General features: G+C 38.6%; 1 protein-coding gene across 1 annotated transcript; it reads right to left on the reverse strand.

Moving 5' to 3' along the window:
* Nucleotides 1-632: 632 nt before the first annotated feature.
* dusp3a (dual specificity phosphatase 3a) lies at nucleotides 633-14,740 on the reverse strand. Its single transcript, XM_037755777.1, has 3 exons — nucleotides 14,383-14,740; nucleotides 6,723-6,955; nucleotides 633-2,498 (listed from the first exon to the last, which is right to left on the reverse strand). Exons 1-3 carry the CDS (start codon nucleotides 14,574-14,576, stop codon nucleotides 2,269-2,271), a joined length of 657 nt encoding a protein of 218 aa, XP_037611705.1. The 5' UTR covers nucleotides 14,577-14,740; the 3' UTR covers nucleotides 633-2,268.
* Nucleotides 14,741-16,728: the final 1,988 nt, after the last annotated feature.

Raw genomic sequence — 16,728 nt, forward strand, 5'->3', positions numbered from 1 at the left:
TTAGGTTTAGCAACAATACTACTTGCTTAAGGTCAGAAAAAGGATCGTGGTTTGTGTTAAAATAATAACGTAACAACGTAACGTAACAGCCTAACTAGCATTAATAAAAAACAACCACCCATAGCGGACTTTCTGATGTAAAGTTACGCATCAAGCGTAAAGTCACCCTTAGTGGACTCTCTCGCAATATACTATGTCATGTTTTTGCATTCAGTCAGAGCAACTGACGTAGTATAAAAGTTACTGAAAGTTATGTGGTCTAATAACGAGTATAACAAGCTAGAAAGTCCACTAAGGGCGGGAGGATCAAACAAACACAAGACTTTCACCCAGGCAACTTTGTGTCCCACGTGAAACCAAAAGTAAATGTTCACTTTACGCTTGTTACGTAGCATTACGTAAGAAAGTCCGCTAAGGGCAGTTGTTATTTATTTGCGCTAGTTCCGTTGTTATAGTTGTTACGTTTGTTACGTTACGTTTGTTACGTTACGTTGTTGCGTTACGTTACGTTGTTGCGTTACGTTGTTGCATTACGTTGTTGCATTACGTTGTTGCGTTACGTTGTTGCGTTACGTTGTTACGTTACGTTGTTACATTACGTTGTTACGTTACGTTGTTACGTTACGTTGTTACGTTACGTTTGTTACGTTACGTTACGTTGTTACGTTACATTGTTACGTTACGTTGTTGCGTCAAGTTGTTACGTTATTATAACACAAAACCATGATTCAAACCATTTTTTCTAACCTCAGCCAAGTAGTTTTGCCGCCTAAACCTAACCAATAGTTTCACCCAGGAGACCTCTGTTTGTGTCCTGTATGAAACCAACAGTAAACGTTGATTTACACTTGTTAGGTAAAATTGTTATGCTTGTTACGATATGTTAGAAAGTCCACTAAGTGCGGTTGATATTTATTTACGCTAGTTACGGTTGTTATGTCAGGTTGTTACGTTACGTTGTTAGGTTGAATAAAATAGGATTATATCTGTTCTGTCAAACACAACACTGAAAAACACCTCCTATGTAAACGCCATACAGTGTTATAGTATTTATTAAAAGTGTTTCCTACCAGTATAATACTCATCCTACTACATCGTACACACAAACTGAACCAGCAGAAAGTGTACTTATCCAGTGTAAACCTCTTCTTAGCGTCCAGATAATAGAAGTTGGTGAGTAAAATGACATTTTGAAACGCAGTCCTGCTCTACAGAAAATTATAATAACCTCAAATGAATGTCACTCTTATTATTTCTCATGCAGGAGGAAATTGAATTTGTAAATAAGCCACTATAGAAATGAAATACTGTAAATTAGCTCATTTGAAGGTTCTTTTTAAAGAGGATATTCAGTCCAGTGTTCCCCTCAGATACTGTGTACTATACTGTAAATGTGACTGAGCTCAATGACAAACTAAATCCCATTCAGCTCTAATGAACGTCGGTCATATCAGCAGCTAAATGCGGCTGCGACATGAACAACCCACGCAAGCAGCTCGTTATTTTTAATGAGTTCGACCTTTGCTGTCGTTGCTGCCAGCCTCGGAGATACAACAACCGACGGACGTGGTGCTACCGCTGTCAAACTAGAGGCCGAGGATGCTGACTGAAGTGCTACACAGAGCTTGTGTTAGAGTGTGAATTGTTTGTGCATTAAATATCTGCCCCCAAAAAGGCAGGGGATAAATTTTAAGGATTGAGAGGGCAACTCTTTTTCAGTTTTTCATGGAATGTTTGGGATTTTCCTCCATCCATTCACATATCGCTTTCTGACGTATTTTGTCTGCTGCATCATGTGTGGTTTTTAATATCTAAGAGTTCATTTGGAATTTATAGAGTACTCCTGCTGGCGGAGACATCACTGGCATTCCCGGCAGTGGAAAACTATGGAATGATTGTGCTATAATCTTCTATTTTAGGAAATCTTTAAAAATCAGGGCGAAGTTTTCACCTCCTGTGAGGGGGAATTGAAGGAATGCTTTAAAAGGTTGCTGCTTTTGGCAGCAAAACGTCTGCACATCTGTGTGGTGTAGTTTAAAAAATGAGGGAATATTTGACTTGTAGGAGCAGGCGGAGGACTGACGGATGTCCCCGTGACAGACGTGAACTGAACATTAAAAATGTGTGTGTTTGTGTGCATGAGGAATAATTATCTACACAGATAAATGCATGTATGTTTGTGTTTCAGAATACCCCTTGGTGTGTCAGATGGGTGCTGGTTTGGTCAGGGTGGGGGTCCGTCTCCTGCGATTGGGAGGAGTCCTGCTCTCATTTGGTCTTTAGTTTGCCCACCTCCCCGTTCAGCTTGCCCTCCTTCGCCAGCTTCTCGTTAAGTTGGCACAGTTGGCGAAGGAAGCCGTCGTTGGGGCCGATCTCTCTCTTGTGCCTCACGGTGGCCACCGCCAGTCGGGCATCCATTTTGTGGCGCAGCATGAGGTAAGCAACGACCATGGTGGGGGAGCGGCTGTAGCCTTCTCTGCAGTGTACGTACACTTTCCCTGGAGGATACAGACAGAACAATAAGATGAGTGCTGCTATGTACGTGGTGCAGAATCACAGAGAACATACGCCACAGAGAAATGCTGAGTCTTACAAGTCATTTTAAAGGATACGGCTGGCAGTATTCTACAATATCTATATCAACAAATCCCACATAAAGACCCACATATCAACAAATCCCACATAAAGACCAAAACAAACAGCAACAAACCAAAAACAGCTCCAAGCCCACTGGTTCCTTCTGAACATGTAGTTCTTTAAAAACAAGTTCACAAATATTTACTTTCATTTTATAGTTTTTTAGTGCACAGTATAGTTATTCTGATGCCTGTCATCAGGTCGGATTCCCCGCGAAATCAGACGAGATGATTTACATGCAGGTTCACCAGACACTCCTTCAGCTCAGACTCCAGTGGGGCCTCCGGCAGACCCAGATCCGGCTTCGCTGCCGCCTTCGACCTGCAGTCGGAGCTCCGGCAGGAGGTGGAGAGCAACACCACGCTGCTGGAGAACCAGGCCGTATTGTTGGGCCCGCTGGAGGGAAGGGAGGCGAGGGAGAAGCAGAACCAGGACTTTGCGGGGCAGACTGTCAGACCCTGCTGCAGTTAAATGAGAAGTTTTCTAAAGGGACTCTGGTGCTCAGAAACACTACATCTTTTGTCCACAGGGACCGCCAAAATCAACACAAAATGAAAGTTCCTCGTAGCAGCTTTAAGACAAAGGCTCAGTAACTTCCTACAACAGATGGTCACTGTAGATTGTTGCTAATGTTACTCAAACAGGAGGAGGTAGCAGATTTGTTGGGGACTACAATCAGCTGTGATTTAATCCACATTTGGTGCTCTAGAGAGTATTTGTGGCAGCAGGACGGTGTTTGTGGGATTGAGTCAAAATAAACTAGTGTGTGTGTTCATGGTGATGAACATAATGTGGCTCATTGACGTGTTTTTAGTAGTTTTTCGACAACAATGGAGCTCTATGGCACAGAGAAATAACATTTATCAGGCTTAAATACACATAAATACTATATGCTGACAATAAGAAAAATACAGAATATCACAAAAACAAGTTTCTGTATAGTCCTTAGAAATATAAGCACTTCATAAGTTGTAAATGATAGTTTTCATGCATTATCTTTCACTACACACAGTCCAACATCAACATCATTTTAGACATTATAAACATACCAACACCTCCATCACTCACATTGTTAGATGACTTTGATTACGCTCTTTTGGTGGCATAATCAATTTTATGGTAATGTGGAAAAACACCAATGCTTTTTAATCTAAGACGCTAAGCAAGAAGACAAATGAGGAAAGAACGAAGAAACAAATTAAGAAATAAAAACAAAGAGGAGTAAGATTGGTTGGGGAACATATGCTGTGATCAAAGTTGCCTGGCGAAGCATCTTCTGTGCCAGGAGATGCAAATACAAGACCTGACCTCTGCTGCAGACTCGGCAAAGTCAATCGTCTTCACTGCGTACATGCATGTTCTCTGTTCTGCATCTCTATTTTCATGTCTGTGCATGAATCACGACTTGTTTGTGTTTGCCTTGTAAGCTGCATCTCTGTCTGACTTACACTTTCATCACTGACAAGCCCAAACCCCCACGAGGAATCTGACTTGGCGAGCTCCACGGAGCAGCTGATGTGCCGGGGCTCAGGTCAGATCTGCACATTCTGCACTTTATTTGAAACCCAACACCTCTCTGAGTCCCTCTCCTCTGTACTATAATCTCCTATATCCCTCCTCTCTGTACTCCACCCAGAACAAGTCCTCTGCCAATGAAATGACCTCTTCAATACCTAATCACCCGCCTGCCACAGATCAATGTTGATTCTACTGTATCCTCTTGTTGGACACCAAGGATCTCTGGCTCACCGCTCACTCATTTTATCACTCCATCACTCACTCGCTAGGAGGGCTGTCACCTCTTATACTAAATTCGAAGGTGGAGAATGTACTATTCAAACTGTAATGACCTGTATGAATTCAACATTTTATAAGTGCAACAGACAGTTTACATACTTATATACTTGACCTTATTCAATAATATTAAAATATATATGTATTAATATCAGCTACATAGTTGGCTAGTTTTGGTAATAATGACACACTGCTGGTTTTGTGTATAACTGTATGTTGTTGATTGATAGAATAAAACTAAACTAAATCATGCTTGACGCCATTAATGATACTGTTGACGTGTCAGCATTTAAGCTGCTTAAGCTAACGTTAGCGCTCTCTAGAGGAGAGAAACCTGCAGAGTCAGTTGATAACTCTCAGTAGAAGAGCAACACCTTTCACCTCACACATATGATCAATTATGAATATAAAACATATTGATTAGTGCAGCTTTAACGTGCTGATAATCTAGCTGTTAGTTCCTACGTATAATATTTAGATCATTAAAGTCTGCAGTGTAAACACTTACTGTACTGTAACACACACATCGACCTCATGTGTTCATTATGGCAGACACGTAGGAACGATGCATCGATGCAGTTCCTCATTAAAATCCCAGACCTATGACCTTTTCAGAGCTCGCAGCTCGGGGGGGTCACAAAATGTCAAAGATAATGTTGCACAATGTCAAACTACAGCAACACGAGGCAGCCGGGTATAGAGGGGAAACACTTTCTCCTGTTATCCTCCAACGTCCTCCCTCTGCTCTGCTCTGCTCTGCTCTCCTACACCGTCCTTCCTTGTTACAGTCGCTCTTCTCTCCTGATTTACCGCTTACAGTGTTGGTGCACCTTTTGCCAAACTGTCTGGGAATTAAGATGCTTTTTTGTGTCAACGCTGACAATAAATCTATATTATAAAACACAGGGTTCAGCACACTAATTAAACACACCCCTCACGTCACGTGTGGGGACAAATTAACTAAATTTAGTCGCAGCTTTGGGAGAGCTGAGGGAAAGAGGCCCCGTGGGATTGATTGTTCCTTCAGTCGACATATTCTGCTTTAAAAAATGCTGCACAACACGTGAGATGTTAAAATACACCTGTCCTCGTCGGTATATCAAATAGCTCATTTAAGACTTACCTGCTGTCCTGAACAACACAGCTAATTCATTGTTTGATGCAATTTGCTGTTTGTTTTAAGTCTCTTTTATGTGACATTTCTCATGTTGTGTTTCTTATGTCTTTTATTCGTCAAACTTTTAAATCTCAGTGAGACTATCCTGGAACAATAAAGGTTAAATAAATGTCTGCATTCTTTTTGACCATTTGTCCCACATCGTTTCATTGTTTTATTCTGTTACGCAGTCTAAAAGTGTCATATCACCTGTTTAACGTAGCGACTGTCGGACACAATGAGGTGGATTCGAAGCTACAGGTGTGTTATTCATGGAACATTTCGACATGATCTGATAACGGAATATGGAGCAGGGCTCAGGAGTGTGTCAGATTTAGCTCAGGGCCGTCATGCTTATCTCACTTTAAGATCCACTTCAATGTGGAGAAGTGAGAGTGAATCATTAAAAAGACGCCTTCAATCTGGTGTCCTTTGTTAGACGAACAACAAGAGGAGCTTGTTTTCTCGTCTCAACTTATGGAGACAAATTACCTTCAAGTGGGAGCTACTGAAGTGAGAATGATCTCCTCTACCTTTCTATTGAAGGGTCTTGTTAAGACATAATGTCTCAATTCTCTTTGGGGTTTTGGTGTATTTTGCAAGTACTGATAAGTGATATAAAGTTTTCTGCCAATATCTGATAACCTGTAATTTTCATGCTCATATTGGCCATATTGATACTGATATTATAACTGCAACACCATCATTAGTCTACTTTCCAACAGTGGAGTTTACCAGTCATACTGTAGGAGTGAAGCTGCACAAAACATTCTGATTTTATTTATTATATATTCAGTGTGAAAGGGGCTTTTGTCCGCCGATTGGTGCTGAAAAGGTAGTATGTAGAGTTTTTTTTAGAGCTTTTGAGAATGAACCAAAACAGAAAAGTGTAAGAGAAATGCTAAAATGCTCCTTAGAGCTGAGTGGTAATAATTCTCTTTGGGTTCATCAGTATGAGTGAACACTTTCATATACGAGTAATGATCCAATGTCAATATAAAAATATTGATTATATCCACTTTTAGCATTTAGCACATTAGCCCAATTAACCCCTAAAAATAAAGTGCAGACTATAATAACACAATGTGGTTCGAGCTGAGCTTTAAAATATCTCCACCTATTACGATGAACTCACCTTTGCCGTTATTGTGTGCGAGGGCCTTGTCGATAAAATCAGCCCCCTCCTCAAAGAAGGCACTGAGGTGGAACTTCTCCGTGTCGTTGGCTTGGATGCCGTGGTACGTGATGCCCGTGCCGGCGTAGAAGTCCACACTGGTGTTGACATGCATGAAGGAGGTGCCCTCCGCCACGTTGAGGACGTGCGTCACTCCGAGTTTCTGCAGACGCATTGCATTCTGGGCTACAAACCTGGCGAAAAGATACATTGATTTAACCACTTTAGCAAGTTGCTGATGTCTGTGACAAGTCTGCTGCATTGAAACACCAGTAAAAACTTCTAGAGTGCCTCTTGATGGTGAAATAAAACTTTTTTTTTGTTCTCTCACAACACAGAATGATGAGTACACAGCAGCAGAACAAGACATCTAAGACAAATAACAGCACTAATAATAACACCCGACAGATACAGCAGAGCAGCGCGTCAGCACAATTTATTTTAAAGTGATACTTTGACAATGTAGGTTGCATCTTTCACAACCACTCTGCATGTGTTTTAGTGAACACTGCTGGCAGTATCACAGCTTGATGCACAGCCAAATAACACTGTATATCTGCTGGGAGCTGTAAACGCACTTCTGCATGTTGTTGCTTTAAAACAGCACTCGAAAGTGTCTTTTCATACACAATCATATCATATATAATATCATATATCACAAACTGTGGAGTACTGTACAACTAATTTATTGATAATTGAATTTATTCATAATTTAACCTAGAAAATGTGATGAAAAGTGAATGTCCATCACAAGTTCTCACAGCCAAAGTTGACGTCTTAAAGGCCCAAACCGGTGTTTTTACTTATTCTGGTTGATTGGATCTCTGCTCAGGTTGAAGTTGACCCCCGTACAGTTGTCATGAAAGGGGAAATTAGCTGTAGAGACCAAAACTATTTTTTGTACCCGGGTTTAAGCATGTTTATTTCTGCTGTAAAGTTGGGTATTTTCACATGGGGATCTGTGGGGATTGACTTGTTTTTGGAGCCTCAAGTGACCATTTGAGGAACTGCAGTTTCAAAACCCAAAGAAATTCAGAGATATAGAGATATGAGATGATGCAAAGCTACAATTACTACAATGGATGCACAAACGTGTGTGTCATTATGATAGCAACACTGATTCTACATGTCCTATTGATAAAAACTGCGTACACACAGAGAAAAGCATGGCGCTCTAAAACAAAGAAACAATGAATAGGGAGGCAGCAGGAAAAATGGGAACAATGCACGCAGGAAAAAGAGAAAAAGACGGATTACAAAGGAGATTTTTACATCTTTAGGAAATAACATTTTCAAGCAAGACTGGAGACAGAAAGAAGAGCATCACCTCCATCTTTATCTTCCAGGAAACAATAAATCTGCCCTCCTCCTCCTGCTCTACTGTACTTTGTTTGTAAGAAACAATGCTGCATATTACAGAGCAAACAAACCACAACAAAGCAATAGAGGGTTCTGGCTGCTCCAGCCTGCCTGGCTCGATGCCCGAGTCCACTGTTAGGATCCAACCTGGCCGAAGGCACTGCCCATTGATTCTGAATAAAACGCCTCTTTTGTATATGTTGTATTAAAGTTTTATGGAACATTTAGTGTCACTAATTAGCTGTGCTGAATTTATGTTGAAACAACAAAAAAACTACACCATACTGTTTGCTGTGTACAGTTAATAGAGACCAGAGGGTATGTACTGGTCTTATTTTCTCCTGTGTGTCACCTCTTTCACTGTTAAATACATTAAAAAAACAAGGCGAGAGATGAGTTATTTCATCAAAAATATGCACAAAATTGGGATTATACCAATTTCCAATAATAAATATATACATACATTTGCATAAAGCAACATATTTGTCCACTCTCATGTTGATAAGAGTATTAAAATCTTGACAAATCTCCCTTTAAGGTACATTGTGAACATATAAAAAATGTGCGATTAATCGCGATTAACTATGGACAATCATGCGATTATTCGTGATTAAATATTTTAATTGATCCATAGCCCTTCCTTTATCCAAACTGAATGATAAATCTTCTTGTAACATGCTCACTCTGTCAGCACCGTGTGCTTTTATTACTACATCTGCTTCCAGTCAACATGAGGCTGGCGGGGCGAGGCTAGGTGACCCTGGACGGCTCCCTGGAGGTGCAAGAACGAATTAAAAAATCCTCCCTGCAACCATGTTGCTTTACGGCCAGTGGAGGAGGGAATGAAGCAGCCCCATCTGCTTGTGTGTCAGCAGCAGAGCAGAGACTCCTTCACATGTGAGGACTCTTAATTCATAATAGGGCTGGGCAATATTACGATATATATCATCAAAATGATATATAAATGTCTAACGTATATATTTTTCTTAGGACTGTCGAGTAATATAATTAATTAATGAATAAGTGCACCATTGTTCATAGTTAATCGTGATGATCACAAATTAATCACACATTTTCTATCTGTTCAAAATGTACCTTAAAGGGAGATTTGTCAAGTATTCAATAGTCTTATCAACATGTGAGTGGACAAATATGCTTGCTTTATGCAAATGTATGTATATATTAATTAATGGAATTCAATTAATAACACAAAAGAATGACTAATATTGTCCAGAAACCCTCTCAGGTACTGTATTTAGCATAATTGTCAAGTTCTTAAAATGAGAAAATACTCCGTACTTTTCATTTGTCTGTATTTAATGCACCCAAAAAAATTCTTTACCATGTGGTTATTTCATATAGACTATTTATTTATTTATTGAATTACCAGAAAATGAGCTGTATCGTGATATATATTGTTATCAAGGTATGAAATGACCGTGATAGAAGATTTTGGCCATATCACCCAGTCATAATTCATATTAGTCCCCTTTTTATTATGCAGCTCTTATTCTAACTATTGTGTGTATTCAGGCGTACGTGTATAAATGATTGAGTAAATGCTTACATGTACAGTACGAGCACTTACTGTGCGTCTGTTCGTGTGGAAGGAGAAGTGACTGTACCGTTTCACATCTACTGTACTAGTACAATGCAGAGGAACACTGTGGTTCAGGCGAGTTCACAGCCGATGGCTCCCCTCCTACAGTATTTACCTGGCCTGTCCCAGCCTCCTCCACCCTGGGATCTGCAGTCCCACCACATCCATTATTAAAGACCAGCTTCACAAAGAGCCAAAGTGTTCCTCAAAGCAAACAAACCACACCTTAAGTGTGTCCCTGAGCTGCACACGGTGGTTTCATAGTGCTGACTACGACTGATCTGGAAACAGTGTGAGGGGTTTGAGTTCTGGAAAATACACTCAAAATCCATTTAAGGGATGGGAACATTTTACGGACTAGTTCATCAAAGTGTCGGGGGTTATTGACATCGAACACAGATCATCATTTTTAAAACTCTATTGCATTATGAGCCAGGATTTTTTCCTTCCCCCTCCCAGATGTCTGTTTTCTATTCATCTCTTTTGGATAGTTTATTGCTTCGTCCCTAGGATTGGTTGTAATCTTTCAGGAGAACGCTATAGATAAAATCCTTACATATCATTTTTAGGGCTGTCAATCTATTAAAATATTTAGTCACGGTTAATGGTACATTTTTTATCTGTTCAAAATGTACCTTAAATATATATACAGTATATATATATATATATATTTGACTTCAGGACATCTCTGACTACATACATGCTGAAAATCAAACATTTTAATGTATTCATTTAGATATTTTCCAAATTAAAATTCCCTAGAAGTGTATGATTCAACTTTTTCCCATGGTCTAGTATTAAAAAAGTTAACAAAAATCGCAATATCGAATCGAAATACATATCGTGGTGGTATCAAATCTGGAGATAGGCCCAGCCCTAGCAAACCAAATGAGTAATGAGATCATATTCTGATTGGTCCTTTTATCAACTGAACTATAATGTACTTCCCATGAGTGCCAGAAGAACAATCCTATATTTAATTTTGTCCTGGTTGTTGCTGTAAAGTATAGATCGTAACCTAAAATAGGTCATGGGCCTAATTCCCTATGGGGGGATCCTTTGATAATGAATATTTTCAAGGACAAAGCTATCTTTTTCTAATTTGAGTCATGAGCTGTGATCCACTGCACTACATATATGTATATAAATAATTTGTTAATCGGTGCCTTTGTTTTGATCTTGTTTTGCCATCCAGCTACACAATTTAAATTGGACCAGGGTACAACTAATGTACAGGATACGTCAGCAGAAAAGCTTAGTGGGTCCCAGCGGTGGAAATAGTGGACAAGGTGCAGGCTTTCATCAACAATCAATACCAGCTCGCCCTGCCTGAGCCATTTGTAATATCATATTACATTATGCTGCCCTCTTTCGATTTGTTTGTTCTGCCTATGATGTACTTTAATGTTAAAATACTTTACTAATTAACCCACCATACTGTGCACGGCCACCGATAAGAGAGAGTAAAGATAAATGCTACTTTAAATGATTACAAAAGACTTTCTTCATCCGAAATCACAATCTCTTCTTCAAAAGAAGTCATGAAGCTGAGAGCACATTAGAGTCTCAGTATTGTCTGATCAGCTTCAGCTCCAGATACACGTCTGCCAGCTCTTTGTTGGGAGACTTGGCCCGGGCAGATTGGCATATTCAGATTGATTTTGTAGTAGCGCCGAGGTACAGTAATGTGCTTGTATTCCTCCACCACTCTGTTGGCAGTGACTGGAGCCAAATGACGGGCTGCTCAGAGACACTACGTTTCTCAGGGGCATCCCTGGGCCCATCCTCTGCCATGAATCCATAAAAGTGCTCTGCAAGAGCTTATATTACATTACAGCACAGCAAAATGTATTTGAAAATTATATTTCCCATAACTTCTTTCTTTCTTTCTTCAGTGGCTGTTCCGACAAATTTGACACTTGAAACCTGAAATGATTTCTGATATTTGTGCAATTTGGGATTTTTCATTTATTTAATTTTTAGAAACCTGAAAGGAAACAAAGATGTAAAATCACAAAATTAATTAATTAATACTGTACTTCCTGGTTCACAATTATGTGGATTATATACACATTGATTTTGTGGGATATATACAAATTACAGGGCATTACTTTCCATAGGTATAGCTATGAATAGTGTATGAGAACAGCCTGCGATAAGACATGACTAATAGCATGAATGTTTGCTACTGTGCCAATATGATACCCGAGTTATAGTACTAATGCCACAAATGACTTTTTTTCAATACCTTAGTTTGGGAAATATAAACCCTTTTTTTCATTTGATAAAATATCCCAATCTGCTAAATTGTAAATGAAGGACCCTGCTAAATAAAATATTGTCTAAAGCTACAATAATTTCCTGATTTTGTTCAGATCATATTATCATATTAAAGTTAGGCCAATATTTGTTTATTGCAAATTGCAGAAACAGAAACCATTACATAGTTTGTCCACCAGAGAGCAAAATGTCCCACTCAGTTTGTTTCTTGGTCACAATTTAGATCAAACTAGAATTACCGCCTCAGGGTTGTATGCCTCCATCAACAAGTCAAGTTGCAGTTTACATCCATGTCTGTCCAAAATGTCATCACTAGCATATGAATTCTTGAGTTATGTTTTGTGAGATGACACAGTGACCATGACCTTTGACCACCAAAAACTAATCAGTTCATCCTTGAGTCCAAGTGGATGTTTGTGCCTGATGTAACACAATTCCCTCAGGGCATTCCTGAGGTATCACGTTCACGAGAATGGGAAGGACGTAAGGTCACAGTGAGGAAGGAATGCAAGGAATGTTGTGTATTTGTATTGGCTAATAATACACCTCATACATACGCATGTGTGCTGGTACCAGGAACTGGTTTTACTGGAACATCGAGCTGTAAATTCCCGAAGAGTCGGCATGTTCATTACAAAACCAATAGTGTCCAGTCGACCAACAACCGTGGATTTATGGTTCGGCCTCTGCCATGTTTAATATGCATATACAGCATAATGCACTGTTTTCATGGATGTGTTTCACTGCTTCATACAGGTGATAGTGCTGGAATTAAATTAAATATATACAAATAAATTATTATTTTCTGTTTTCCTTTGTTTTATGTGTTAGTAAACTGAATATCTTTGGGTTTTATATTGTTGGTCAGGGGAAATAAATCACTTTGGGCTTTTTTTCTAAATGTGTTTTCACTATTTTCTGACATTTTATAGACTAAAAAGATTTATTAATTTATCAACAATAGATCAATAATGGAAATAATTGTCAGTTGCAGCTGTAAATCTTCCAGATTTAAAAGATTCTTATCAAAAATGTTTGATTATGTTAAGTGTTTATGTTAAAAAACACCGATTAGTAGATTAATTGATTAGTTGACCGTCAGAAAAATTGATTGTCAACTATTTTGATAATTGATTAATTGTTTCAGTCATTTTTAAAGCAAAAATGAACAAAACTTTGATGGTTCCAGCTTCTCAAATGTGACAGTTTGTTTGTTTCCTTTGTCTTTGTTGTAGTAAATTGATTGTTATTGGATTTTGGACTGAAAAAACAAGACATCCACGTCACCTTATAGGCATCGTCTTCAAATGATATATAGACCAAGTAATTAATCAATCATATCAATCATATGAATCTAGAAAACCTAAGGAAACCATTAGCAACAACCGTCATACAAGCTTGTTGCGAAGGATTCTAAATAACTATAGGTACCCATGAGTCTCCCCTTTACAGACATGCCCACTCCCATGTTGATAAGAGTATTAAATACTTGACAAATCTCCCTTTAAGGTACATTTTGAAAAGAAGAAAAATGTGTGATTCATTTGTGATTAATTGCAATTAACTATGGGCAGTCATATACAGTATATAATAGTCAGCTCTAGGTGGCTTTACAACAGGTTTATTATCTCTATACAAGGTTTTTATATTCTCAGAAATTTATTTTCTCTAAAAACTCCTACTATCATGAATGTGTCTGGTACTTGTTGCTATGAATTATTTATGTCATAAAGGTATATAATGCTTAAAAAATACGTGTTAACTCAATTATAATACTCGAATCTTCCCACTCACGACTCTCACACAATCCACATGCTCCATCATCTCCCTCTTTGTTCTGCCTGCAGGAACCCACGAGACCGCCTGTTGTTGTTGTTTTTTAGCTTTTAGTTTATGAATGAAATTAATAATAATAAAAAAACATTATTTTTTTTAGATGTGGTGATTGTTGTTGCAGCCCAGCTGGAGGGAAAAGGGGAGCGGCTCGATGGAGACGTGGAGCTTACATGGCAGCTAGAGCTCCTATAATGATGGAGGATTCATTGAGTAAAAAACAGGCTCTTTGTGTCTTTTAATGTGATTTTAAAAGGGTAAAAATTAAATATTATAATTATATATATTATGTTAAATAATATCCACCTGTGTGGCTGCTGAGAATCAGTGCAGCTGCTGATATTTGGAGGACAACAACACCACAATGTGTTGACAACAACAGGCTGTCGCTGCTTCCCTCCATCATGATGATAACAACCCGCCATGCTGGGCGCGTGCTGCCCGGAACATGCGACGACACTGTTGTCATGGTCACAACAACCGTCTTCAACCGTCACCGGTAAGACAAGACAAGAAGAAGTCACGACGTAGAAACGATGAGTGACTCACGCGTTACCGATGTATATCCGCGGGTAGACCTCGTTGAAGTGTTGAGTCGGTAGACTGTAGAAGCCGCTGCCGTTAGACAGCAGCTCGTTGAGTTGTTGGACGGTAACGGTACCGTCTCCGGTAACCGGGACACCGTCCGCCGGTGTCTGCTGCTGCTGCTGCTGCTGCTTGGTAGGACTCAGGTGTTTCTTCATCTTCTTTTTCTTCTTCTTCTTAAACTAATGTTAGATAATAACAGCTAGCTTCAGACTGGTGAGCCTCGGCCGGTTGTTCAGCTGCATTTTACCTTCGTGAGTCTTCTAGTCTGAGCTACAACCTGAAGGTGTCTGAGGCGCGAGATTCCACCCATCAACGGTTAAGCGCGAGGGCGTTCTAACACGTACTTCCGGTCAAAACTTTCAAAATAAACGACGACAGATCAATCACTTTTTTTTTTTTTTATCCAAGCTGCTCTACTAAGAGAATTAATATGTTAAAAAAAAGCGTGAGAATCAATAATTTAACATTATAAAAATGTCTCTGCATCTCTCTCAATATTGTACTTTTTTTTACTCCCAATATATTTGTAGCTTAAAGGTCCCATATCAAGATTCACTTTATTGTCATTTCACTGAGTATTTGCATACACAGAAGGAAACAAAATATTGTTTCTCCAAGCTCCCGTTAGTGCATTAAAAAGGATAGAATAAATAAGTATTAAAATTAACATACCTAAAATAACAATAAAATAAGTCAACGTTTCAGACACAATTTCATACAATTTGCAGTCGTGTTTAGCAGCAGAGTGCTGTTTGCATGACTGTTCCATAAAATTGTCTTTGACATGTGACTAGCTTTAAAAACTGTTTCTGTGTCAATGCTGGGGGGTTGGATGTGAGTGTGTGTGTGTGTGTGTGTGTGCTCATCATGCTCATTTTCAGGTTCATACTTGTATTTTGTGTTTCTACTAGAACATGTTTACATGCTGTAATATTAAAAAAAAACTTTATTTTCCTCATACTGTCTGAATATACCTGTATTCACCCTCTGTCTGAAACATTGCTTCAACGGAATTGTGTTTCTAGGCAACAGCTTGGGTCCATGTTTGCTTCCTGTCAGCTGATGTTATTTACATAGACTGCAACAGGAAATAAAATTGGGACACATTTAGAATATTTATGTTTAAAACAAGGAAATTATCTAAATGTTGTATATTTGTGACATCACATATGGACAGAAATCCTGACGGCTTGTTTCAAATGCACAATTTCTGAATACGGGCTGTGTGTATTTCTCCGTATATTGAGCGTTTTGATAGTTTAACAGTATTTATAAAGCAATTAAACCTGATTTATAATATAAAAGACATGAAAATCTTACTTTTTACAATATGGGACCTTTAAAGGTGCTATTGATAAGATTGATAACATTCAGCTACTAGATGTCCCATTCTGCCTCCCCCGTTCCATTGCATTTACTTCACAACAAGTTGTTGCCAGCCAATTACCGTCAATCTCAGCCATTTATCTGGGGTTTTTTCACACTAACTGACGGCACAGAGACACCACGTGATACCAACGTCGTTAGACAATTGGCTCACAAATCTAGTTGAAGTGGGAACCGAACATCAGATATCGTCCACAGAGATATATATATATATTCATTTTGGATCCGCCAACATTTTTAAAATGATTAATTCACAATACTAATATTTTTCTTCAGGAAAAGCCATACTTTTATTCAGCACCTTTCTAAAGGCTCTGTAGATGTTTGGTTTTTTTTAAATATTTTTCTACATAAAAATGTTATCAATAAGACCTTTGACCCAGTGGTTCCTAAACTTTTTCACATCAGGGACCCCTAAACAGACAAATTAGACCACGGACTACCATTTGATAAGATTGTTTTCCCAGGGTCTCCATTTTCACTTTTAATATGTTTTATTTTACAGAAAGTGTTTGAAACCATGACCAAAATCATCATAAGGGAGATAAATAGGAAATACTTTTGCCAGGGAATGCTCAAAAATTACAACAACATAAGAATAAAAAAAACACAATACAGTAATATATATAAAGTGTATAAGAAGTAATGTTAACACCAGTGCCAAATAGAATAACAGTAAAAGTAAGATAAATGTAGTAAAATAAGTTAACTTTATATTGTGCATGATACTGAGAGAGAGAGAGACATAGAGAGACAGAGAGAGAGAGAGAGAGAGATTTATACTTTTACTTAAGTAAGGTTTTGAATGCTTGTAGTGGAGTATTTTCAGTGTGATATTAGTACAAGTAAAGGATCTGAAAACTTCTTCCACCGCTGCTTATTGCACAGAGAACTAATAATTAATGTCTTCATGATGACTAT

The sequence above is a fragment of the Sebastes umbrosus genome, chromosome 20 (assembly GCF_015220745.1).
Source record: "Sebastes umbrosus isolate fSebUmb1 chromosome 20, fSebUmb1.pri, whole genome shotgun sequence".
NCBI lineage: Eukaryota > Metazoa > Chordata > Actinopteri > Perciformes > Sebastidae > Sebastes > Sebastes umbrosus.

What these genes read in the sequence shown, in the direction of transcription:
- dusp3a (XM_037755777.1), bottom strand. Translation starts at nt 14,576, where the DNA reads ATGAAGAAACACCTGAGTCCTACCAAGCAGCAGCAGCAGCAGCAGCAG. An exon ending in CGGATATACATCGGTAACGC is followed by an intron (nt 6,956 to 14,382) that starts GTGAGTCACTCA and finishes TCTTTTCGCCAG; the next exon opens with GTTTGTAGCCCAGAATGCAA. An exon ending in CGCACACAATAACGGCAAAG is followed by an intron (nt 2,499 to 6,722) that starts GTGAGTTCATCG and finishes TGTATCCTCCAG; the next exon opens with GGAAAGTGTACGTACACTGC.